Source organism: Oncorhynchus mykiss, chromosome 18 (assembly GCF_013265735.2).
Source record: "Oncorhynchus mykiss isolate Arlee chromosome 18, USDA_OmykA_1.1, whole genome shotgun sequence".
In the NCBI taxonomy this organism is placed as follows: Eukaryota; Metazoa; Chordata; class Actinopteri; order Salmoniformes; family Salmonidae; genus Oncorhynchus; species Oncorhynchus mykiss.
Window position 1 is genome coordinate 15,175,952 of NC_048582.1, and position 27,472 is coordinate 15,203,423.

The following is a 27,472-nucleotide window of genomic DNA, read 5'->3' on the forward strand; positions in this document are numbered from 1 at the left end:
CCAGGTAGGCTAGTTGAGAACAAGTTCTCATTTGCAACTGCGACCTGGCCAAGATAACGTGTGTAATGTAGACACAGTCTAGTCCACTGGTCCTAAAATCAGTCCATACAACTCAAGGCTGGATCACTAGTGTTACTTTATTCATTTTTAAAAACACCTTCCCACCTGATTACAAAAAAAAAACATCAGAAAATACACCAGAATAGTGTATTTCAAAGAGAAATTGTAGCCTACAAATAGATAGGCCTATTTATTCCATGTCAATGTCCATGATATATGCAGGGGTCATCCAGCACATGCAGATCCTCCCCAAAACATTGTGGTCCCAGTCAGTTGGTTTTATTTATTTGCCCTCAACATCGCCTTGTACCCAGCGGTAGAAGTCAGGGGACTTGCCAGGACCCGCCCTGTACAATCAACAGCACCGCACGGAGTTGACAAGTGCGCCCTCCCCCATCAACGTCGTTTGACATATAGCCATCGTTACAGGATTCGCCTCTGGCAGTTTTTAAAAAGGCAAGCTCAAAGCCACATATTATACTGTATGTGCAGAAAACGTGCGGGGAGGACAGCCTACAGAGATTGGTTCTTCTACAAGACAATCCTTGCTTTTTTTCTTCTTCATTTGGAGACAATTGATGTGCATGCGTAAAACGACATTTGAAAGCCCAAAAGGAGAAGACTCGGGTTATTACTCGGTGGACAATCTAAACTCGAATATAATTGGACATTTGACACAATAAAGACAACGCAGACACTTCGCCCGGGTGAAGAGTGGAACCTTAGCATCTGACACAGTGATTCAGGGACTTTTACGCACTCAGGCAGTGGCCACCTGTGGATGGTGACTCTTTCAAGGACTTTTGCCCCAAAACCCCAATGATCGAAAGCATTGCAAGCGTTCCATGCAGTACACATAGTAGTTGATTATAGTTGTTTTATGTTTGTAATCATTTTAATTTGAAACAATATGCTGGTTAGTTTTTCACTCCTGGCAACGCTTCTCCTAAGCGAGTCGGGTTGTTTGGGCTCGTTCGTACCGTGCGAACCGTGTGACCAGAAGGTAATGTCGATGTGTCCGCCAGTGCCGGTGGGATGCCAGCTGGTGAAGGAGCCTGGCTGTGGTTGCTGCCTGACTTGCGCGCTCCCGGAGGGACAGTCTTGCGGGGTGTACACGGGGACTTGCACGCACGGGCTCCGATGCCTGCCGAAGAGCGGGGAGGAGAAACCGCTGCACGCGCTCCTCCACGGGAGAGGAGTGTGCGCCAACGAGAAGATATACAAGCCGCTGCATCCAGGCAGGGGTAAATATCTTCATTTACGGATTTATCATATTTTACCATTTGTATTTCTTTAAAATGTTCAATATGTAGACACACATATCTTTATTGGAACTATATCGGCAGATTATCCCATTTGTTAGACATGGACACACACACTCACGCACACACACACACACACACACACACACACACACACACACACACACACACACACACACACACACACACACACACACACACACACACACACAAAAAAAAACATAGTGTATTCCAAATCCACCACATGTATTGCCAAGATTGTTTGATTGATAACACACAGTTGAGAGCTGAAAATCAGGGGTTTTCAAGGGCATCATCTTGGCATGAGTGACCTAGTGCCTGGTACATGAAACAAGGTGAAGAAGATTACAAACATTTTAGAGCCTCCTGAGCTCTTTAGAGGGCCATTTGAAGGACAGTGACTGTGTCTGAATGCAGAATGTTAGCCAAGCGTGCCTCTCTGACTGCCAGCCTCCTGCTTGGTAAGATTTACTACCTCTTCTCATTTCCTGCAGGGTGTGAGAATTTAGAGAGGACAGAGGGCAAGGGGGAGGAAAGAGAGAAAGAGATGAAGACAGAGCAAGACAGACAGAGAGAGAGAGAGAGCGGTAAAGAGGTAGAGAGATGAAGACAGAGTGAGACAGACAGAGAGAGAGGGAGAGAGAGAGAGAGAGAGAGAGAGAGAGAGAGAGGGGGGGGTCAAGAGGGATACAGAGAGATAGACAGATACAGAGGGAGAGAGATCGACAGAGGAAGTGGAAGGTAGAAAGAGAGAGGAAGGGTATAAGTATTATTTTCGTTACAACAAAATCTGTGGCATTTCGAGAGCATCAAATTCGCCCAGATCAGGAAATACATCATAACCCACTGAATCCCTCAGTCAGCAGCACTGGCAAGATTAGAGAGGGCCAGATTAGGAAGTGAGGACCTGAATGGGTTTTATTCGCGGACTGGGCTATGCTGCCTACGCGCCAGCCTCGGGAGAGAAATAGTGTCAGCGGAACCGGTGGACAGAAGAGGGAATTCTCTTTTCTGAGAATAATCTAGGAAGGGTGCCGGGAACCTCCTACTTTCCTTGAGTCCAAATGAAACATACAAGTACATGACAAAGTAAAGAACAGTAATAGACAAGAACAACAGAAGATATTACATTCAAATAAAATAAAATAAAATATTTAATCATATTTAACTCATAACTCTTATATAATATTTAACTACTCTATCTCTTATATAATATAAAACTCTTATAAATCTTATATTTTATGTAACTCTTACAGCTATCATACAACTCTCATATATTATATAACTCTTATAACTTATATAATACATAACTCTTATATAATATCTTATAACTCTTATATATTATATAATTTGTATAACTCTTATATAATATATAGCTCTTATAACTATTACATAATATATAACTCTTATAACTCTGATATAAAATATATAACTCTTATTACTCTTATATAATATATAACTCTTATAACGCTTGTATATTATATAACTCTTATGTAATATATAGCTCTTATAACTCTTATATAATATATAACTCGTATAACTCTTATATATTATATAACTCTTATAACTCTCATATAAAATATAACTCATGTATATTATACAACTCTTATAACTCTCATAAAATAAAATAAAAAGTTATATCAAATTTAACTCATAACTCTTATATAATATATAACTACTCTATCTCTTATATTATATAAAACTCTTATAAATCTTATATTTTATGTAACTCTTACAACTATCATACAACTCTCATATATTATATAACTCTTCTAACTCTTATATATTATATAACTCTTATAACTTACATAATACATAACTCTTATAAATTATAGAACTCTTATAACTCTTATATATTATATAACTCTTATAACTCTGATATATTATATAACTCTTATTTTATTTGTATTTTTGAATTATGAATTTAATGTAATATCTTCTGTTATAGGAAAGACACCAAGCAACAACACAATACTATTTACACACTAGTCATATATACATACATATTGTTAAATACAGTACAGTTAAATCTTATATATTATATAGCTCTTATATAACATATAACTCTTATAAATCTTATATAATATATAACTCTTATATAATATGTAACTCTTATAACTCTTATATATTATATATGTCTTATACCTCTTATATAATATGTAACTCTTATAACTCTAATGTAATATATTACTTTTATAACTCTTATATAATATTTATCTCTTATCACTCTTATATAATATATAACTCATAACTCTTCTATAATATGTAACTGTTATAACTCTTATGTATTATACAACTCATAACTTTGTTGTAATGAAACATTCCTTATGCTTATAGATCTGTCCCTGCTGCAAATGGTCTATCTTTAGTCAGTGTTGATATCTTTATGGCAGATGAAGTGGGTTGCTGAAATATGCATGTAGAGATGTGGACATTTGGATTTGGCAAGACCCAGGGATTCTTGCCAGTTTTATAGGAGCTGTTCGCATTTGTCATTCACAGGCAAGGGGTAGAGAGAGAGGAGAAAGGAAGATAGGGGAGGAGAATGAGAGAGAGAGAGATAGAGTGAGTGAGAGAGAGTGAGAGAGAGAGAGAGAGAGTGTGAGAGAGAGAGAGAGATAGTGAGAGAGAGAGAGAGAGAGAGGTGTAGAATGCTGTATGTTCATTGGATGACCCAGTTTAAAAGTCATGTCTTCCATTGCATGTGCCAAGCATTGACTTGAGAGGTATGTTGCATTGACATAATAGACCACACCACTCTCTTGGCCCTAATCCAGCTATGTCACAGTTTACATTTAGCTCCCTCTTAGCTCCAGCTACAAGCCAGGGACTCTGCAAAAGGAAATCTCCACCTTGCATGCAACAACTCCAGTGTACAACTGCAGTACAAATCTTGTATACATACAGTATTAAGTACTACTTAAGTAGTTTTTTGGGGCATTTGTACTTTACTTTACTATTGCTATTTTTGACTACTTTTACCTTTACTTCACTACATTCCTTCAGAAAATAATGTCCTTTTCACTGCATACCTTTTCCTTGACACCCAAAGGAAGTCGTTACATTTGGAGTGCTTAGCAGGACAGGAAAATAGTCCAATTCACGCACTTATCAAGAGAACATCCCTGGTCATCTCTACTGCCTCTGATCTGGAGGACTCACTAAACACACATACTTTGTTTGCAAATGATGTCTGAGTGTTGAAGTGTGACCCTGGCTTTCTGTAAATACATCTTTTTTTTTTTAAATGGTGCAATCTGCTTTGCTTAATATAAGGAATTTGAAATTATTTATACTTTTATTTTTGATTCTTAAGTATATTTGAAACCAAATACTTTTAGATTTTTACTCAAGGAGAATTTTACTGGGTGACTTTTACGTTTACTTGAGTCATTTTCTATTAAGGTATCTTTACTTTTACTCAAGTATGACAGTTGGGTACTTTTTCCACCATTTCAATTCACTCACTTATCAAGAGAACATCCTTGGTCATCCCTACTGCCTCTGATCTGGCGGACTCACTAAACACACATGCTTTGTTTGCAAATTATGTCTGAGTGTTGGAGTGTGACCCTGGCCCCTGGCCCCTGGCCGCCGGCCCCTGGCCCCCGGCCCCTGGCCGCCGGCCCCTGGCCCCCGGCCCCTGGCCGCCGGCCCCTGGCCCCCTGGCCCCTGGCCCCTGGCCCCTGGCCCCTGGCCGCCGGCCCCTGGCCCCTGGCCGCCGGCCCCTGGCCCCTGGCCGCCGGCCCCTGGCCCCTGGCCGCCGGCCCCTGGCCCCTGGCCCCTGGCTATCCATACATGAAGAAATAAAAATGCAAATGGTGCTGTCTGGCTTAATATATGGAAATTGAAACAATTTACAGTTTTACTTTTGAAACCAAATACTTTTAGACTTTTACTCAAGTAGTATTTTACTGGGTCAATTTGACTTAAGTCATTTTCTGTTAAGGTATCTTTACTTTTACAACTGTATGACAGTTGGGTACTTTATCCTCCAATGAGTGAGGGAAAGAGAGAAGAGGATCAGATTAAGAGAATGGAGAAATGCTTGTAAATGGACCGTGGCGAATAACTCCCTTAACCACTGACTGACCATGTGAGAAGTAGGCACACATTGTATGAGTCAGCTGGAGATTTCTTGATTGGGAAAACCTCAAGGTCTCCCTCCAGTGTTAGGAGTGGCTCTGTCTAAACCCACTGCCTCTTTTCAACTCTTTTCCTTCATCTGCACCGATGTGGAAGACCTTGACAGTATCCCACTCTTCCTACTTCCTCGCCCTCCTCCCCCTCCCCCTCATCTTCCTCCTCTTTTTCCTCCTCCCCTTTACCTCCTCCTCCTCTGCTTCCTCCTCCTCCTGCTCCTCTTCCTCACCACCATCATCATCCTCTCTGACTCTCTGTCTCCTCAGACGGTTATTCTCAAATCAAATCAAATCAAATTTTATTTGTCACATACACATGGTTAGCAGATGTTAATGCGAGTGTAGCGAAATGCTTGTGCTTCTAGTTCCGACAATGCAGTAATAACAAGTAATCTAACTAACAATTCCAAAACTACTGTCTTGTACACAGTGTAAGGGGATAAAGAATATGTACATAAGGATATATGAATGAGTGATGGTACAGAGCAGCATAGGCAAGATACAGTAGATGGTATCGAGTACAGTATGTACAAATGAGATGAGTATGTAAACAAAGTGTCATAGTTTAAAGTGGCTAGTGATACATGTATTACATAAGGATACAGTCGATGATATAGAGTACAGTATATACGTATGCATATGAGATGAATAATGTAGGGTAAGTAACATTATATAAAGGTAGCATTGTTTAAAGTGGCTAGTGATATATTTACATCATTTCCCATCAATTCCCATTATTAAAGTGGCTGGAGTTGAGTCAGTGTCAGTGTGTTGGCAGCAGCCACTCAGTGTTAGTGGTGGCTGTTTAACAGTCTGATGGCCTTGAGATAGAAGCTGTTTTTCAGTCTCTCGGTCCCAGCTTTGATGCACCTGTACTGACCTCGCCTTCTGGATGATAGCGGGGTGAACAGGCAGTGGCTCGGGTGGTTGATGTCCTTGATGATCTTTATGGCCTTCCTGTGACATCGGGTGGTGTAGGTGTCCTGGAGGGCAGGTAGTTTGCCCCCGGTGATGCATTGTGCAGACCTCACTACCCTCTGGAGAGCCTTACGGTTGAGGGTGGTGCAGTTGCCATACCAGGCGGTGATACAGCCCGCCAGGATGCTCTCGATTGTGCATCTGTAGAAGTTTGTGAGTGCTTTTGGTGACAAGCCGAATTTCTTCAGCCTCCTGAGGTTGAAGAGGCGCTGCTGCGCCTTCTTCACGATGCTGTCTGTGTGAGTGGACCAATTCAGTTTGTCTGTGATGTGTATGCCGAGGAACTTAAAACTTGCTACCCTCTCCACTACTGTGACCAGACGAAGCTATGTTAGCAGAGGTTCCAGAGTCCCTGCTGCCCCAGGCCAAGGTGCCTCTTTACGGGGGCAGAGACCACATCAGCAGCCGCAAGGCTCAGGCCATGAGACAGGCTAAAGACCGCAAGAGACAGCAGGCCAAGCTCCACTCTGTCAGCAGCCTTGACTACTCAACCCTCGCCCTGGACAAACTGCAGCCTGAGTTTGTAAGTTGAACATATATACAGTGTATACGAGAGACAAACACACAGACACACACACACGCGCACACACACACCATTCTTGCCCTAAACTATGACCCTGTATGTGTGTAGGGACCCTGCAGGAGAAAGCTGGACGGGATCATTCAGAGGATGAAAAACACATCTAGAGTCCTAGCTCTGTCCCTATACCTTCCCAACTGTGACAAGAAGGGATTCTTCAAGCACAAGCAGGTACCCATGGACTATTCTATTCTATACTATTGTATCCTATTCTATTCTATCATATTCTATTCATTTGATCCTATTCTATCTTATTCCATTCTATCTTATACTATTATATATCATATCCTATTCTATCCTATAATTTTCTATTCATTTGATCCTATTATATCCTATACTATTGTATCCTCTTCTATTATATCATATTCTATTCATTTGATCCTATTCTATCTTATTCCATTCTATTATTCCATACTATTATATCCTATTCTATCCTGTTCTATTCTATCCTATTGTCAATGGCGTGCGTACTGGGAGTGGAGTCAGGTGCAGGAGAGCAGAGAGTTGTGAACAGGCGCACACTTTATTTAGGCAGGAGAAACCAACAGATGGACACTGCATCGAAACCTCCAGCCAATTGGCAAAAGTGCAAAATGCGCAAACAGTCACAATAATTATGTTCAAACAAATGAACATACCTCGTGAAAATAAAACACGGAATAAATGCATAACAGTATAGTGCATCAAAATAGACACGTAACACAAAACAATCTCACACAAAGACATGAGGGGGAACAGAGGAATAAATACATGTAGTGTGATTGGGGAATGAAAACCAGGTGTGCAGGGAACAAGACAAAACAAATGGATAAATGAAAAATGGAGCGGCGATGGCTAGAAAGCCTGTGACGTCGACCGACGAATGCCGCCCGAACAAGGAGAGGAGCCGTGGAAGTCGTGACACCTATTCTATCCTATTCTATCATATTCTATTCTATTCTATTGTATCAGATTCTTTCCTGTTCTATTCTATCCTATTCTATTCTATTGTATCCGATTCTATCCTATTGTCACGATCGTCTAATGAATTAACGGACCAAGGCGGGATGTAGAGTTCCACATTTTTATTAAATGAAACTCACAAAACCAATAAAGAGCAACGAAACGTGCCGTTCTGTAGAGCTCACAGGCATCAACATAAAAACAAGATACCACAAAGCACAATGGGGAAATGGCTGCCTAAATATGATCCCCAATCAGAGACAACGATAAACAGCTGCCTCTGACTGGGAACCATACCAGGCCAACATAGATATAAACACACTAGATCACCCACCCTAGTCACACCCTGACCTAACCAAAATAGAGAATAAAAAGGCTCTCCATCGTCAGGACGTGACACCTATTCTATTCTATCCTTTTATATTATATCCTATTCTATTCTATCCTATTCTATTTCATTTAATTGTATTGCATCTTATTCCCTGCTATTTCCTCTCCTGCAGTGTAAACCATCACGTGGGCGGAAGCGGGGGATCTGTTGGTGTGTGGACCGTTTTGGTGTGCAGCTCCCTGGCACGGACTACAGTGGAGTGGACATCCAGTGCAAAGACCCGGAGAGCAACAGCAACAAAAACGAATGAGAGATGGCCAATTTGGTCACCTGACATGAGCCAAGGCCCGCCTCCCTTTACCCCTACTCCTGCAAATCACATGTACATGCAAAATATGCAAAAGCCAATCAAATCAGGAAAGCAGAGCACAGATACAGTACATACACATGGTTTTAAACTACACATCTACCTATACTGAGATGACCTATAACCTCCCTTTGAAGCACATATAACAATGTTCTCTGATTTAAATTATATTAGATTCTGTTTAAACAAAATTTTAAGGCTAAAGAGTAAAGCTAATCTTTTTCACCTATGTTGTTATCGTGATGTTGACAGGAACTCTTTACTGGGGAGCACAGTAATCTGGGGTCGTATTTAAACGTAACTCTGTTCCCTTGGTCCAAATGTTTGTCCCTTCAGAGCACTTCCCTACAAGAGAACCTCAGCGACTGAAAGTACTTTATTGTCTGAGTGTGGGTCTATGTCCTTATATGTCTTTCTGAGTGCGATGAGATGAGCTTTTTTCAGTCCTGCCTTTCTTCCACTTTGTCTCCCAGATTGTTCTGAGTTGAGGGTCTTAAGAACTAGGAACTGCTCGTATACAGTAGGTTGTTACAGAGTAGTTACAGTAGCTATCTTAATAAACCCATCAACTGCTACTTCTGATGGATGTCTCAATATAGTTTCATGGGGTGACTGTATGAAATGACTATGTGTGTGTGTGTGTGCCTCCTATACTTTCTCCTTTAGTAGTCTGTATGATATAAAAAAAAAAGATCACCTCAAAAACACATCATGACAGTCATTTGCTTGTTTTGTCGTTTATAAACGACAGCCAAGAAAGTACAGGTGCTTTGAAAAGTCCAACACAGGCTCAAATCGCATGCAAATGCTGCACAGCGTTTCTATTGACTTCTCGTAGCCTCCTGTCTGACCACAACACAGTCTAGGACTCTACTATATGACCCCTGGAAAGGTGTGGCTCTTTGGGTTTCTATGGAAATCTCAGTGCCTTCTCTCTCTCTCATGACTTTGAATCCAGATTTACATCCAGATTATCAGGCCTTGTCGTTGAACGAGGACATTTTAGCAGTATGTGGATGTGGAGATTGGTTGCCCGAGACCCATGAGTTGACGAGTGTGAAGATATAAGTCTCCACGATATAAGGCCGTGATGATACTTCTTGATCCTACGTCCCGTGTGTGAACATGATGTTAAATCAGACGTCAACTGATTTTATTGAAGCTCAAAACATTTGCCAGATATTTTGTTGACATTCCTTGAAATAGACATCCCTTTTTTCAGGGTATGGTAACATGCCGATAGCTTTGACAGGGGCTGTGTGTACAGCCTATGCCTGCCACTAGAATGCATAGGAGACTTGGAAAGCTTTCTCAACTCAGTCTTAAGCTTGCTTGTATGAAAGACCATGAAATCTCAAACATTCCATATTCGTGATAAAAAAAACATGCAGCAAACAAATAGGTAACAGTTTACTCAAAGCCAAACGGTACAATGCTTCTTTGCTGCAATTTTTTAACAGGCTGAAAATAGCTGTTTAGTCAGGGTCCATCAGAGACGATGGTAAGACATTATAACAGGGTCATACATGCTTATGACAATTCTTACAACGCAATACACCTGTTGGCTTTAAGTGAAGTGTTACTAACAAATCCATGTGAATATTACAAATATGTCATATTTATTCACTGTGTAATTGATATACTTTAACCTTGTCTTTTTTGTAACGACAAAGCATTTATTTAAATAAAGTTATGTATTGATGTATGGGAAGGTTTGTTCTGTCTTTTGTTTGCTCTATGCTGTGGAAGTAGGGTTGCAAAATTCCGGTAACTTTCCTCCAACGAGGATTTCTGGCAAACCTGCCAATTTTGGGGAAAGTTACCGGAATTTTGCAAGGCTATTTGTAAGCCTTAATGCAAGTTCCCTACTCACCTGCTGCTGGCTTCAAACGATTGTCTACCAGAAGATCCAGTTACCATAGCTACCGTACCACGTAAAGAAACGTAGAAGAATTTCCATACATACAAAGCAGTGTCTGCCAACTGCCATGAAACACCTGAACATAGGCAATCAATGTGGGTTTAGCTTTGAACTGGGTTGTACCATGAAATGGGTTGTACCATGAAATGGGTTGTACCGTGAAATGGGTTGTACCATGAAATACGATGGCTTATCTACACCTAGACCTCCATTAAGAAAATGAGACACAAGATACCAGGGCATACGCCCGAATGAATACACAATCAACGTACAGGAAGTTACCATCCATTTAATCATGTACTTCATCTTATAACAAGACGTTCTTTATCACAAAACAATTCTACATTTCTATTTGTGTTCCTATTAACGAGGAAATCTAAAACGTGTATTTGTGTTTGTAACAACAAGACTTGGTCTATGTGGTTTTCCTACAGTGTATAGAAGACGTATGTGTATTCTAAAGGCTATAGAAGGTAGGTTTCATAGTTTAGGTAGCCTACCAACCTGAAGGCGTAGAACACTGTAATACAAACAAACGGTAGGTGGAGTTGAGTACACAACCACCAAACATTTGACATGTTCACTTCCCAGCACCAGAAAGTAAGACACTTGGGCTGCGTTTACACACGCAGAAAATCTGATCTGACTGGTCAAAAGACGAATCGGTGGCAAAATATCAGAATTGGGCTACCAGTGTAAACACAGCCATACAAACACTAAGTAAGTAAGACACTAATCCCTTAAAGAGTCAATTCGCCGTTTTGTTTTTTGCTTCACATATTCACCTTTCAAATAAGTCAAATCCTTTTTTCATGACAACATTTCTCTAGATACCCTACAACAGATACATTGAATACAAGAGGTCCATAGCGGTAAATACTAATTGCCAAATGTGCATATAATTGGAATTTATGTGCAAATCGCCCATTGACATCAATGCTTGATTTTTACACAAAAGTCTGAGCTGGACACAGATTTCTAGTTAGAATTCATCCCATAGTAAACATTCTTCTCATTAGATTTTGTTCACCACAGAAAAGCTACGAGAGGAGGGAAAGAAATTGCAAAGAAGAATGGGTTTCATCTTTGTTGCCTGTCACATCCTATGCCCTTGCAGTGGAATTTGTTCTCAAGCCAAGACACATTATGGTGGTTACATTGTACGATATCGCTGAGAATTGATTTAATACAAAACAAAACTATACACAGAAACAGAAACAGACGCACAAACATTGTGATAGCTTACTTAAGTGTTTAGAGTACTGCTTCCTCTGTTGTGTTTTAAGACTCAGGCCGATCAGGGAGAACCAGGGCCGTACTATTTCTGGGCTGAGGCGAGGGTGTCCATCTCTGGCCCTCTAAGGTACTGGCTGCAGTTTGGGTCTCCCCTCACGGTCGGTGCTGATGGGATGGGCCGACCGGTGTGTGGGTTGACGCACCAGCACTCCCCCCTCTGGCCGTGCAGAGACATCTTACACTGAAACACAGAATGAACATGTGTTTGTGTGTGTGTGTGTGTGTGTGTGTGTGTGTTTGTGTGTGTGTGTGTGTGTGTGTGTGTGTGTGTGTGTGTGTGTGTGTGTGTGTGTGTGTGTGTATGCTCCTGGGCCATGAAGTAAGAGTGAGCAGTCACCTGTTTGAGGTTACACTGCCCCCTCTTGTCACAGTTGGGGATGTGCAGGGTGTAGTCACCTGTTTGAGGTTACACTGCCCCCTCTTGTCACAATTGGGGATGTGCAGGGTGTAGTCACCTGTTTGAGGTTATACTGCCCCCTCTTGTCACAGTTGGGGATGTGCAGGGTGTAGTCACCTGTTTGAGGTTATACTGCCCCCTCTTGTCACAGTTGGGGAAGTGCAGGGTGTAGTCACCTGTTTGAGGTTATACTGCCCCCTCTTATCACAGTTGGGGATGTGCAGGGTGTAGTCACCTGTTTGAGGTTATACTGCCCCCTCTTGTCACAGTTGGGGATGTGCAGGGTGTAGTCACCTGTTTGAGGTTATACTGCCCCCTCATATCACAGTTGGGGATGTGCAGGGCATACAGGTCTTCCAGTGGGCCTCGGTTGTCTCTGAAGGGCATCTTAGATATCCTCTCCAGCACCTGGTCCAGCTCCTGCTGACACTGAATCTACAGTACACAACAGGCAACACCAGTCACATGATTAATAGTCTGGGAAATCTCAGACCTTGCAGCAACAGGCAACACCATTCACATGATTAATAGTCTCTGACTATTACACTGGGGCCGAGCTCCCTGCCATCCAGGACCTCTATACCAGGCGGTGTCAGAGGAAGGCTCTAAAAATTGTCAGATTCCAGCCACCCAAGTCATAGACTGTTCTCTCTGCTACTGCACGGCAAGTATTACCGATGCACCATGTCTGGAACCAACAGGACTCTGAAATTCTACCCCCAAGCCATGAGACTGCAAAATAATTATTTGAATAGTTAACCACATAGCTACCCGGACTATCTGCATTGACCGTTTTTGCACTAACGTTTTAGACTTATCACACACGCTGCTGCTACTGTTTACTATCGGTTAGCTTATTTCTAGCTATATGTACATATCTCAATTCCCGGGCAGGGTGCTTTTCAGAATATATTACGAGTTTGGTTTGGACGGGCTTAAAAAGCAGACAGGATTTCTGCTCGTGAAAAACAACGTTGTAAACTTGTAACGCTAACGTTAGCTGTCATGGCACAAGCAAACAACTTACTTTTCATATACACTCATTGAAAATATCTAGCTAAAATACAGATTTTTGTGTCCGGTGGTAGGCTAGTGTTTTTGTCAGGACATGAACGGAAAGGCTCTGGACTGATTTCCTGCTCGAGTCCCATTTCCGCCTCTTGTCCCAACCGATGCTGGTACTGTCAGCAGACATGTGTGCTGGAACATTGGATACATAGTGGGAGGCAAACCGTCGGCCTAGGGAGACTACATGATTAATGACCCAGAAATACCTTCAGACCACTGTTTGAAAAAAGAAATAAAACATTCTCCAAAATCATCTACAAAGGTTAAGAGCTGGATTCTCGGAGGAATAATAATCCACAGGAAATGAAATGAACAGCACTACCAAAATATAGAATACAATTATTAATTCACATGAAAATGAATAATGTTTCTCTCACAGGTATAACTGAGAGTACATTTTATTTGCATGACTAATTCTATTCATGGATTATTGCCAAAGCACCTGATTGCCCTCTTTCTGTAGGTGTTATGGCTTCATCAATAGTAAAACGATTGGAATGTTCATTTCTTTGCACTTACAGTCTCTCCTGATGGGTTTTGATGTGTTGCCAAGACTCGCTAATATCCGGGGAAAATGGTTCTATTTTAAACTTGGCATCCGTGAAATGCCAAAATCATTATCCTCAAGGAAAATCACTCAGTGTGGGAAAATTAGTACTGGTAGTAGTTTATAATAACATCTTGAAATAAAGCATTTATAATAGTTTAGTAAACCGTTTATTCAGGTACTGCTGGAATGTCCATCTTTTTGTGAGAAATTACACCGGTCACTCAGAACATTTACGAAGCATTTATAAAGTAGAAACAGCGCTCACTTTAAATGAGGCCACGCAAGAACACTTAACTAATGATTAGTAGATGGTTTATAAGGACCGATATTAAACATCTTATGAACGATCATGTTAATTATTATGACATAGTTATTCATAAATATGTGAATTCCTGTCTTACTAACATTTCCATATGTGGGCGTAATGATGAATAAACTATTTATTAATCCATTATAAATGCTTTATTCCGAGGTGTTATTATAAAGTACTACCAAAGTATTTTCCTAGGTCGGTCTACAACAGGACGCCAGGCCCGACTTCAAGGAAACAATACAGTCTTCAACAGTAGGGTCTTGTACTGTCATGTGTGAAACATTTACACCTTCCCCATGGTCACGTTTAGTACGCTTCAAATGGGGGCAAACGTTGTCAAACGGAGGGCTATCTTGTCCAATAGAAATGCTTATCTACATTTTCCGATTGAAAAAGCTGACCTTAACTGTCCAAATTGGCAGTAAGACATTGTTAGCTGCTGGACACCATCAGGTCTGCTCCAGAAGATGGCAGCAGTGCACTAGGTTCTGTTAAGACTGACTCCTTCCTAAAGGGACATGGACACTGCTAATCATGATCCCAGGTTCACTAACTGTTTACTAACAGATGCGACCCACTAATGGTCTCGGTTTACCAAGGCAGCGTCTCAAATGGCACCCTGTTCCCTATATAAGGCACTACTTTTAACCAGGGCCCATATTAAGGGAATAGGGTGCTATATGGGATGTAGCCTAACTGTTTAGTACTAGGTGTTTACTAACCTGCTTGCCGCGGGGAGTTTTGGGGTCCTCTGGCTTGTTACTCTTCATCTTGGTCTTCATCTCCTGTCGGTGCTGGCGCATAGCGTTCTCCTTGGGCCCCAGCCATGGGTTGTCCTTAGTGGCCTTCCTCACCGGGGGGATCTCTGTCAGGCTCGTGTCCAGGATGTCCACCACCTCCCCTGAGGGACAGACACGCACGCAGACACAGGATACATGCACATACGCACACACACACACACGCACTCACACACACACACACACACACACACACACACACACACACACACACACACACACACACACACACACACACACACACACATACATACATACAAACACAGTCAAAACAGCTCTATGGAAACCAGTTCCATTAAATCAATTGATCGTTCATTACAACACTGTCATAACATTGTTGTTATATTGTCATTACATCACAGAAAAGCTCAACCATGTGAATGATTAAGTATACTGCACCTTCCTTCATGAAATGAGAAATGATAGGGCCAGCAGGTTGGCTTTAGTACATTTGGCAATGACATGCATGGTGAATCTTTCAGCGGAAATAGATACATCTTTAAAGGTGCAATATTTAGGACATTTTTCAAAAATATTGTGAAATATTATTATTTGTTTATTTTTTCCATTTTAACTTCCAAGAATGAGAACCAATAATGAACATCTGATTCTGTCTGTGTACACTTTTCTGTTAATTCTGGGGCACCTTCACCTGATATGACTAGTGTCCTCCTCACCTCCAATGTCAAGGCATGTCATGAAAGGGCACTAGCTCATTTTCATGTTCGACTGATTAGAACGAAAGCTTGAACAGCAACCACCCAGAACTAACACACCACACTATCTGGGGAAGGGAGGTAGAAGTCCTCAGCTGTTTGACCAGATAACGTGTGGTTAAACATCAACCAAACAATGCAGGGGGCCTGGCCCTGCGAGTCCACTAGCTGTCCATGCTATTCCTGACAACAGACAGAGCGGTGGCTGAGGGCCCACTAGCAGCTCTCCCAGGGCTCTGGGACCGTCAAAATGGAAGAATAACAGAAACGGCAGGGGGGAGGAAACAGTTGGCTGGACCTTGTTTTGAGGAAATCTTAGATGAATAAACTTTCAGAGTAATGTATTGTTTACATACTCTCTGTACTGTCAGGCTGTCCAGTGACATACCACTATTAACGACAGATGTTATAAGGTTATAGGTTATAAGATATAAATAAGATATAACAGGCTTGGCCGGCCCTTAAGTGAAGTGTATTCTACACTAAGGAAGGAGCAAGATGTTCACAATCCAATATATTTATAATATGAAATACCTACATGTTTCAAACAGACCACCATAGTCCCTGTACCTAAGATAGTGAAGGTAACCTGCCTAAATGATTACCGTCCTGTAGCACTCACGTCGGTAGCCATGAAGTGCTTTGAAAGGCTGGTCATGGCTCACAACACCATCATTCCAGAAACCTTAGATCACTCCAATTTGCATACCACCCCAACAGATGCAATCTTAATCGCACTCCACACTTCCTTTCCCACCTGGACAAAAGGAACACATATGTGAGAATGCTGTTCATTGACTACAGATCAGCGTTCAACACCATAGTGCCCACAAAGCTCATCACTAAGCCAAGGACCCAGGGACTAAACACCTCCCTCTGCAACTGGATCCTGGACTTCCTGATGGGCCACCCCCAGGTGGTAAGGGTAGGCAACAACACATCTGCCATGCTGATCCTCAACACTGGGGCCCCTCAGGGGTGCGTGCTTAGTCCCCTCCTGTACTCCCTGTTCACCCACGACTGAGTGGTCAAGTACGACTTCAACACCATCATTAAGTTTGCTGACGACACAACAGTGGCAGATCTAACTTCAGCTCTCCTCATGAAACTATCAGATCTAACTTCAGCTCTCCTCATGAAACTATCAGATCTAACTTCAGCTCTCCTCATGAAACTACCAGGTCTAACTTCAGCTCTCCTCATGAAACTATCAGATCTAACTTCAGCTCTCCTCATGAAACTATCAGATCTAACTTCACCTCTCCTCATGAAACTATCAGATCTAACTTCAGCTCTCCTCATGAAACTATCAGATCTAAACATCTAACTTCAGCTCTCCTCATGAAACCATCAGATCTACTGTAACTTCAGCTCTCCTCATGAAACTATCAGATCTAACTTCAGCTCTCCTCATGAAACTATCAGATCTAACTTCAGCTCTCCTCATGAAACTATCAGATCTAACTTCAGCTCTCCTCATGAAACTATCAGATCTAAACATCTAACTTCAGCTCTCCTCATGAATCCATCAGATCTAACTTCAGCTCTCCTCATGAAACTACCAGATCTAACTTCAGCTCTCCTCATGAAACTATCAGATCTAACTTCAGCTCTCCTCATGAAACTATCAGATCTAACTTCACCTCTCCTCATGAAACTATCAGATCTAACTTCAGCTCTCCTCATGAAACTATCAGATCTAAACATCTAACTTCAGCTCTCCTCGTGAAACCATCAGATCTACTGTAACTTCAGCTCTCCTCATGAAACTATCAGATCTAACTTCAGCTCTCCTCATGAAACTATCAGATCTAACTTCAGCTCTCCTCATGAAACTATCAGATCTAACTTCAGCTCTCCTCATGAAACTATCAGATCTAAACATCTAACTTCAGCTCTCCTCATGAAACTATCAGATCTAACTTCAGCTCTCCTCGTGAAACTATCAGATCTAACTTCAGCTCCCCGCATGAATCCATCAGATCTAACTTCAGCTCTCCTCATGAAACTATCAGATCTAACTTCAGCTCTCCTCATGAAACTATCAGATCTAACTTCAGCTCTCCTCATGAAACTATCAGATCTAACTTCAGCTCTCCTCATGAAACTATCAGATCTAACTTCAGCTCTCCTCATGAAACTATCAGATCTAACTTCAGCTCCCCGCATGAAACTCTTTGTGCTCTCAGTGTCCTTTGCAGAACAAAGGGCAGAAGTAAACTGGAATCAGGTGTGAGACATGCACAAAAACACACACACACACTTATACATCCCTAAACACACACACACACACACACACACACACAAATTATGTTGTTTTCATCTAATAGATAATCCCAACTGTCTCCAACTGTAATATACTGATTCCAGCTTCATGGAGGAAACCTAAGAAGGTTTGAGTCTATTAAAAACCACACACACACACACACACACACACACACACACACACACACACACACACACACACACACACACACACACACACACACACACACACACACACACACACAGACACACACAGACACACAGAGACACACAGAGACACACACGGACAGGGTCAGGACCCCACTCTAAGGGGGCCCCGTTCCTGCAGTACACTCTGTTCCACCGATCCACAGAGGTGGGCCTGGGCTTTGCAACGTCAACAGAGCTGCAGCTCCATTGTTTTTACTTTGTTCTTCGGTCCACTGCTTGAATTAATACAGCAGACAAAAGGGATGAGTGGCTTCCTTGCTTTTTTAATAGCTGATGCTTGTCAAATTCCCAGAACAGCACAAAGGAGAGAAGGTTCATGTCTGACAGTCTAGACTCTAGTCAACTGAGCAGATGGCCCATGGATGGAGAAGGGGAGACTGGATAGGTCAAACCAACACACATTCATGGTTCAAATGATCCCTTTAATTATCCCCTTTAATCTCAATGTGACTTATTGTGTAATACATGAATATTACCTCACTCTAGGGCCAGCATAGTGATAATGATACTGTATTTCCCTGTGTTTATGTGTATATATAACGTATCACCTTCACAATTGACTGTACAGTCGTGGCCAAAAGTTTTTAAAATGACACAAATATACATTTTCACAAAGTCTGCTGCCTCAGTTTGTATGATGGCAATTTGCATATACTCCAGAATGTTATGAAGAGTGATCAGATTAATTGCAATTAACTGCAAAGTCCCTCTTTGCCATGCCAATGAGCTGAATCCCCCCCAAAACATTTCCACTGCATTTCAGTCCTGCCACAAAAGGACAAGCTGACATCATGTCAATGATTCTCTCGTTAACACAGGTGTGAGTGTTGGCAAGGACAAGGCTGGAGATCACTCTGTCATGCTGATTGAGTTTGAATAACAGACTGGAAGCTTCAAAAGGAGGGTGGTGCTTGGAATCATTGTTCTTCCTCTCTCAACCATGGTTACCTTCAAGGAAACACGTGCCGTCATCATTGCTTTGCACAAAAAGGGCTTCACAGGCAAGAATGTTGCTGCCAATAAGATTGCACCTAAATCAACCATTTATCGGATCATCAGGAACTTCAAGGAGAGCGGTTACATTTTTGTGAAGAAGGCTTCAGGGCACCCAAGAAAGTCCAGCAAGCGCCAGGACCGTCTCCTAAAGTTGATTCAGCTGCGGGATCGGGGCACCACCAGTACAGAGCTTGCTCAGGAATGGCAGCAGGCAGGTGTGAGTGCATCTGCACGCACAGTGAGGCGAAGACTTTTGGAGGATGGCCTGGTGTCACTGCTGAGGACTGGGGTAAAGTAATTTTTCTGATGAATCCCCTTTCCGATTGTTTGGGGCATCTGGAAAAAAGCTTGCCCGGAGAAGACAAGGTGAGCGCTACCATTAGTCCTGTGTCATGCCAACAGTAAAGCATCCTGAGACTATTCATGTGTGGGGTTGCTTCTCAGCCAAGGGAGTGGGCTCACTCACAATTTTGCCTAAGAACACAGCCATGAATAAAGAATGGTACCAACACATCCTCCGAGAGCAACTTCTTCCAACCATCCAGGAACAGTTTAGTGACGAACAATGACTTTTTCAGCATGATGGAGCACCTTGCCATAAGGCAAAAGTGATAACTAAATGGCTCGGGGAACAAAACTTTGATATTTTGGGTCCATGGCCAGGAAAATCCCCAGACCTTAATCCCATTGAGAACTTGTGGTCAATCCTCAAGAGGCGGGTGGACAAGCAAAAATCCACAAATTCAAAAACCCACAAACTCCAAGCATTGATTATGCAAGAATAGGCTGCCATCAGTCAGGATGTGGCCCAGAAGTTACAGTGCCTTGCGAAAGTATTCGGCCCCCTTGAACTTTGCGACCTTTTGCCACATTTCAGGCTTCAAACATAAAGATATAAAACTGTATTTTTTTGTGAAGAATCAACAACAAGTGGGACACAATCATGAAGTGGAACGACATTTATTGGATATTTCAAACTTTTTTAACAAATCAAAAACTGAAGAATTGGGCGTGCAAAATTATTCAGCCCCCTTAAGTTAATACTTTGTAGCGCCACCTTTTGCTGCGATTACAGCTGTAAGTCGCTTGGGGTATGTCTCTATCAGTTTTGCACATCAAAGACTGACATTTTTTCCCATTCCTCCTTGCAAAACAGCTCGAGCTCAGTGAGGTTGGATGGAGAGCATTTGTGAACAGCAGTTTTCAGTTCTTTCCACAGATTCTCGATTGGATTCAGGTCTGGACTTTGACTTGGCCCTTCTAACACCTGGATATGTTTATTTTTGAACCATTCCATTGTAGATTTTGCTTTATGTTTTGGATCATTGTCTTGTTGGAAGACAAATCTCCGTCCCAGTCTCAGGTCTTTTGCTGACTCCATCAGGTTTTCTTCCAGAATGGTCCTGTATTTGGCTCCATCCATCTTCCCATCAATTTTAACCATCTTCCCTGTCCCTGCTGAAGAAAAGCAGGCCCAAACCATGATGCTGCCACCACCATGTTTGACAGTGGGGATGGTGTGTTCAGGGTGATGAGCTGTGTTGCTTTTACGCCAAACATAACGTTTTGCATTGTTGCCAAAAAGTTCAAATTTGGTTTCATCTGACCAGAGCACCTTCTTCCACATGTTTGATGTGTCTCCCAGGTGGCTTGTGGCAAACTTTAAACAACACTTTTCATGGATATCTTTAAGAAATGGCTTTCTTCTTGCCACTCTTCCATAAAGGCCAGATTTGTGCAATATACGACTGATTGTTGTCCTATGGACAGAGTCTCCCACCTCAGCTGTAGATCTCTGCAGTTCATCCAGAGTGATCATGGGCCTCTTGGCTGCATCTCTGATCAGTCTTCTCCTTGTATGAGCTGAAAGTTTAGAGGGACGGCCAGGTCTTGGTAGATTTGCAGTGGTCTGATACTCCTTCCATTTCAATATTATCGCTTGCACAGTGCTCCTTGGGATGTTTAAAGCTTGGGAAATCTTTTTGTATCCAAATCCGGCTTTAAATTTCTTCACAACAGTATCTCGGACCTGCCTGGTGTGTTCCTTGTTCTTCAGGTCAACATTGGATCATTCAGAGATCCTCACTGAACTTCTGGAGAGAGTTTGCTGCACTGAAAGTAAAGGGGCTGAATAATTTTGCACGCCCAATTTTTCAGTTTTTGATTTGTTAAAAAAGTTTGAAATATCCAATAAATTTCGTGTGTCCCACTTGTTGTTGATTCTTCACAAAAAAATACAGTTTTATATCTTTATGTTTGAAATGTGTGAGGCAAAAGGTCGCAAAGTTCAAGGGGGCCGAATACTTTCGCAAGGCACTGTAATTGACAGCATGCCAGGGTGGATTGCAGAGATCTTGAAAAAGAAGGGTCAACACTGCAAATATTGACTCTTTGCATAAACTTAATGTAATTATCAATAAAAGCCTTTGACACTTATGAAATGCTTGTAATTATACTTCAGTATTCCATAGTAACATCTGACAGAAATATCTAAAGACACTGATGCAGCAAACTTTGTGAAAGTTCATATTTGTGTCATTCTCAAAACCTTTGGCCACGACTGTACAGTAAAGCACTTTGGGGAGCTGTAGTTAAAAAGAGCCAGCTCCAGAACTGCTTCCCATTATCCTTTACAAGGCCTGCTAGGACTCTCCTCCTAGAATCACACAGTCAGCACAGAGCAAGTGTGTTTACCTCACAGCCAGGCTATCTGGCCTGAGAGGCTCCTCCACAGCATGAAGCTAGCTGGGGCTGGGCAGGTCCTGACACGTAGACACTGGCTGCACCCAGCCAGGCATCTATCCACCCCTGAACTGACTGACTGCAGGCTAAATCTGGGACTCTGGATGCGTCCCAAACAACACTGTACCCCTACATGACTCTGGTTTAAAGTAGTGCACTATATAGAGAAAAGGGAGTATTTTGCCATTTGGGACACACACACCTGGCTCAGGAGGACAGAGAGACAGGGAGACGGAGGCAAGCCAGAGCCCATCAAACCTGCAGGGCAGCACGGACAATTACAGCACACACATACAGAGAATAGAGAGAGAGGGGAGAGAGATGGTGCCCATCTTTCCCATTCCTTTGGGATTGAGGCCTGTAGACGTGACCTTGACATTAGGCCACTTTTGAGGTCTGAAAAGACCAGATTAACTTTGAAGAGCGAACATATCCATATCAGAGAAGATAGGACACCAGATTACGGTTGCATTTCCGGGACTTTCAATACGTTCTCTGGTTCGCACGAAATCCCGGTTGGAGGCTCCCCCGGAGTCAGGGGGGAATAATCAGGATATCCAGAATCCTCCAACCAGGATTTCTGGAAAACCAGGGAATTTGTTGAAAGATGAAAATGAATTTAGCAACCCTACACCAGACATGTGATCCAAGTCATGGCACCAATGTAACAAGTCAACTGGCCTTGATACACAAACCACCATCATACAAGGATCAATTCCTAAGACAATAGCTCTGCCTGCAGCCATCGGGCTAGCCATGAACAACAGATCTTGGGTGATTGCAGCAGCCAAATGCATTGGCCTCCTTCTGTACACACATACCCAGCACTTAAATCTCCTTCAACTCCATTATCTTCGGTGAAGAAACATCAAACCATCTGTCGAAGCCAGCCCTATCCCCTGCAAAGCCCTTTCACAGGTCCCCTTCCAACCCCACTCAGCTCAGTAACATTTCAGACATAGCTTGTGTTTTCTCCAAGCACCGAAGAGAGAGAGGGAGGGAGGGAGGGAGTGGAAGGAGGGAGGGAGGGAGCCAGCGAGAGAAAGAAAGAAAGAAAGAAAGAAAGAAAGGGGGAGAGAGAGAGAGAGAGAGAGAGAGAGAGAGAGAGAGAGAGAGAGAGAGAGAAAGAATGAAAGGGAGAGAAAAGCAGAGTGAGAGAGAAAGGGAGCAGGTTTATTCTGGAACGCGTCTGAGGCACGCTGAGATTCTTAGCATGGCTTCGGGTGAAGTTGCAGCCCCAGGGGTGGATGGCAGTGATGCCTGTGTTTTAGAGAAGCAGGAGGGATTATCAGGGGCTATTTCGGGCCTGCGGGCACCGTCTAGGGGGCTGGGCACCCCGGCAGTGGACCCATGCAGGTACAGATGAATACCCCTCGTTAGGGAGCTGTGTTATTCCACCGCCCAGTTGCAGCCAGATGGTCAGGATCTGTTTTCCTTGTAAAGCTTTGAGAGTTTTTTTTGTTGGTCTTTTGTTGGGTTGTGGGTGGGGTTGTGGGTGGGGTTGTGGTTGGGGTTGTGGGTGGGGTTGTGGGTGGGGTAACCCTCCCTCTGTTGGATAAGTGGCAGCCCAACGATGTGATCCTGATGGGAGGATGAGTGATGAACCTTGGTGTGTCTCAAATAGCACCCTATTAAGTTAACCTTTATTTTAGCAGGGTCTCTTTTGCAAAGGAGTGCACTACTTTTTCCCAGGGCCCATTATAGGGAACCATTTGGGACGCTACCCTTCTCTTAAATATATGTTTTTAATAGTATGTCTTTGTATTCGCGTGATGTATTTTTGACTATGACGTGTCTTTACGTAATAATATGATATACTGCCGGTTGTGGAATCAATCTCGCCCCAACGTCTCTATTTACATCCTTCTCTGACGCGTCACAGTAAACCGACTGTAGCTGTACCACTTGATATTGACAACGAGGGGCTACTGTCTAGGCGTAGGCTGGTGGGCTAATAAAGATGCCCATCCACCACAGGGTTCAGGTAAGGAGGAGACACGGGGTGCACCACAGACACTGAGGAGGGTTTTCATATCACGTCTTCCATGGATGAAAGGCTACATGCCAGTCATGCATTAAGGCCTGTATAGCATGAGATGAGTAGCATGAAGGAATGCATATAGGGTGCTCTGCATTTCCCAGTGATCCAATCTTGGAGAATGCAGAACACGTTTTCCTTGGTTATAACATGTGTTCACATAATAACAGTAAGAAGTAAGCTTTATGCGACAACTCATTGCGTATGTGTGTATTACGTGTGTTCTGCCAGATGAGAAAGACAGGTAAATTAAGAGATTATTATTTTGATACATGAGCGGATGTGACTGTTAACCAATGCTTTTTTACTTTGATTTATAAACTGATCCTATAAACTCCTCACAAACTCCTTATTAAACAAGCCCTTTATTAAACAAGCCCTTTATTAAACAAGCCCTTTATTAAACAAGCCCTTTATTAAACAAGCCCTTAATTAAACAAGCCCTTTATTAAACAAGCCCTTAATTAAACAAGCCCTTTATTAAACAAGCCCTTTATTAAACAAGCCCTTAATTAAAGTGTTACTGCTATTAATTATCCCAAGGTTTACTCTGTTTCAACAAGCAGGAAATGTGATGTAGCTACCATGGCCTGAGTTGTCATAGATTGTGGTTTTGCACGTCGGCCTATTTAGACAATGAAAATGTGTAGGAAACGTGTGTAACCGGGGCTGCTTTTTGCATAATCTCGTGGACACACCAGATTGTGTCCAGAAGTTTATATCACTCCGTATACTGGGATGCTTAAACCTGCAAGGTGTGCTTAATAGTGCTTAATAAGGCACTGTTTGAAAGGGAGTCATATAAACATTGCCTCATTTTGTTTTTACAGGTAACATACTGTGAATTCTGTCTGAAGTACATTATAGAACTGTATACCCCAGGTGTACATTATAGTACTGTGTATCCCAGGTTTACATTATAGTACTATGTAACCCAGGTGTACATAATAGTACTGTGTAACCCAGGTGTACATAACAGTACTGTGTAACCCAGGTGTACATAACAGTACTGTGTAATCCATGTGTACATAATAGTACTGTGTAACTCAGGTGTACACAATAGTACTGTGTAACCCAGGTGTACATAACAGTACTGTGTAATCCATGTGTACATAATAGTACTGTGTAACTCAGGTGTACATAATAGTACTGTGTAACCCAGGTGTACATGATAGTACTGTGTAACTCAGGTGTACATAATAGTACTGTGTAACCCAGGTGTACATAATAGTACTGTGTAACCCAGGTGTACATAACAGTACTGTGTAATCCATGTGTACATAATAGTACTGTGTAACTCAGGTGTACACAATAGTACTGTGTAACCCAGGTGTACATAACAGTACTGTGTAATCCATGTGTACATAATAGTACTGTGTAACTCAGGTGTACATAATAGTACTGTGTAACCCAGGTGTACATAATAGTACTGTGTAACTCAGGTGTACACAATAGTACTGTGTAACCCAGGTGTACATAACAGTACTGTGTAATCCATGTGTACATAATAGTACTGTGTAACTCAGGTGTACATAATAGTACTGTGTAACCCAGGTGTACATGATAGTACTGTGTAACTCAGGTGTACATAATAGTACTGTGTAACCCAGGTGTACATAATAGTACTGTGTAACCCAGGTGTACATAATAGTACTGTGTAACCCAGGTGTGCATGATAGTACTGTGTAACCCAGGTGTACATGATAGTACTGTGTAACCCAGGTGTAACCCATCCCTTATATGCCAGGCTGTGAATACATAGAAACAGTCAGAGTAGAAGAGAAACAGTTTGAGCAGAGAAATATAGGATGGCGTCATGGCAATTCACTGTACTGTAGGCTAGGACTGTGGCATCTGGCTGTAGCAAAGCAGACTGCAAGTAGCTATTTCAGGAAGAGTTCCACCATAGAAATAGTATTAGAACACCACTACCTCCTAAGACCCAACTTATCTCTGGCTACATGTGCAAGTGTAGGTTACTCCACGTGCATTTCTAGTGCTACTGTCTGTGGTGACCTGGCCCTAATCCATTTGAACTTTTCAGGAATCACAGGTTCTCCTTCATAATCTAATCAAATGTTACATTTGGCAGATGGGGACATTGACATTAGGTTTAGTAGAAATCACACCATACTGAACAAGCTTCAACAAACACTCCAGTTGACACTAGTTGACAGTGGTTGGGGTCAAAGTACAAAGTCCAAATTGCCAATCAATGTGGCATTATTTTACTTCTCTCTCCTCTCTCATGTTATCCAATTCAATAGGAATGTTTTGGGATTTCTGTGTAAAACACAAGCTGGGAATGTTATTTAATGGTATAATCAAGCAGTCATCTTACAGTATAGGCTTGCTTAAACAGTGTATGTTATACAGGAATAATATTGATAGGTAAGGGAGTCTATTGGATTCCAGCAAGGGTCCAATAAGTCAACACATGGAGGTCAATAAGTCAAACTAGTCCAGTGTAGTTCTGGTTGTTGTTGGAGACTGATGGACGATACTACCTGCAAACGTTTCTTTCATTTGTGATTAGGACATATAGCCCAATGCCAAATAAAGGCTTATATCATTTGCAGTTCAATTCGGTACATATAAAAGGCAAAAGTGTTATACCTGTGTAATAACAAATCATTCAAATAAATAGGCGTTTTAGAGCGGGTTAATTACAGTTTAAATGTTTCTATGAGCAAATGGACGCCAAAATCATTAGTTTAGACTGCTGCGAATTAAATAAATCACAATACGGTCCATGCTAAAGGCTGTAAGCCACCCCAATGACAATGCAATAATAGATTAACGCCTACTAATGATCATACTTCCCAAACTTCCTCTCTGTTCCATTACAACATTGCAAATGTATCAAGCTTGTTGAAACTGACCGCTAAATTTCTCCCGGTGCTCCTGGCTCCCCGTGGGCTCGGTGACCACTTTGTGTCCGCACAGCCCCAGCCCCTGGACCAGCTGCTCGAGAGGCAGATCGGAGTCCGGCTTCGGGTAACACCGGAGCCCGCTGGAGCATCTCGGGGTGTACACGCCGCATAACTCGCCCTCTTGCCGGGCGCACACCGGGCAGCAACCGCAGCCCGGTTCGCGCACTATCTCTGCACAGGTCTCGGTGAGCTTCGGGCACGCAGCCTGACGTTCAGCGGTGCAACTCGGGCAACGGAAGACCATCTCCGCGAAAGAAGCTCCCACGAAAGCCACCGACAGCAGCAGCAAGCTGCAGCCTGAATACGATATCATCCTCGGTGTGGAACGTCTTGTCATTTAGTGAGGCAATGGAACGCAACTCCAGGTAAAATAACTGTGCATGCGAACAGGTGAAGCCAGCGGATGGGTTGAGTTCTGCAGGGTCCTACCAACCGCAGATTAATTGACAGCTCGTCAGACCAGTGGTGCGTATGGAAGAGTAGCAGGCAAACCCTAACAGGCAATTTTGTGCTATGACGAAAATATTATATAGCCTCTCAAGTTTTC

General features: G+C 42.5%; 2 protein-coding genes across 2 annotated transcripts; one reads left to right on the forward strand and one right to left on the reverse strand.

Annotated features, from left to right (window-relative positions):
• The first annotated feature begins 449 nt into the window (after positions 1 to 449).
• LOC110495435 (insulin-like growth factor-binding protein 5) lies at positions 450 to 10,394 on the forward strand. Its single transcript, XM_021570672.2, has 4 exons — positions 450 to 1,304; positions 6,784 to 6,986; positions 7,095 to 7,214; positions 8,489 to 10,394. The coding sequence occupies exons 1-4, from the start codon at positions 971 to 973 to the stop codon at positions 8,624 to 8,626; spliced, it is 795 nt and encodes a 264-aa protein (XP_021426347.1). The 5' UTR covers positions 450 to 970; the 3' UTR covers positions 8,627 to 10,394.
• A 479-nt stretch (positions 10,395 to 10,873) lies between these two features.
• On the reverse strand, positions 10,874 to 27,253 carry igfbp2 (insulin-like growth factor binding protein 2). Its single transcript, NM_001124649.1, is given in 4 exon segments — positions 10,874 to 12,081; positions 12,592 to 12,732; positions 14,951 to 15,129; positions 26,875 to 27,253. Coding segments are annotated over 4 exon segments (843 nt in total). The 5' UTR covers positions 27,239 to 27,253; the 3' UTR covers positions 10,874 to 11,922.
• Positions 27,254 to 27,472: the final 219 nt, after the last annotated feature.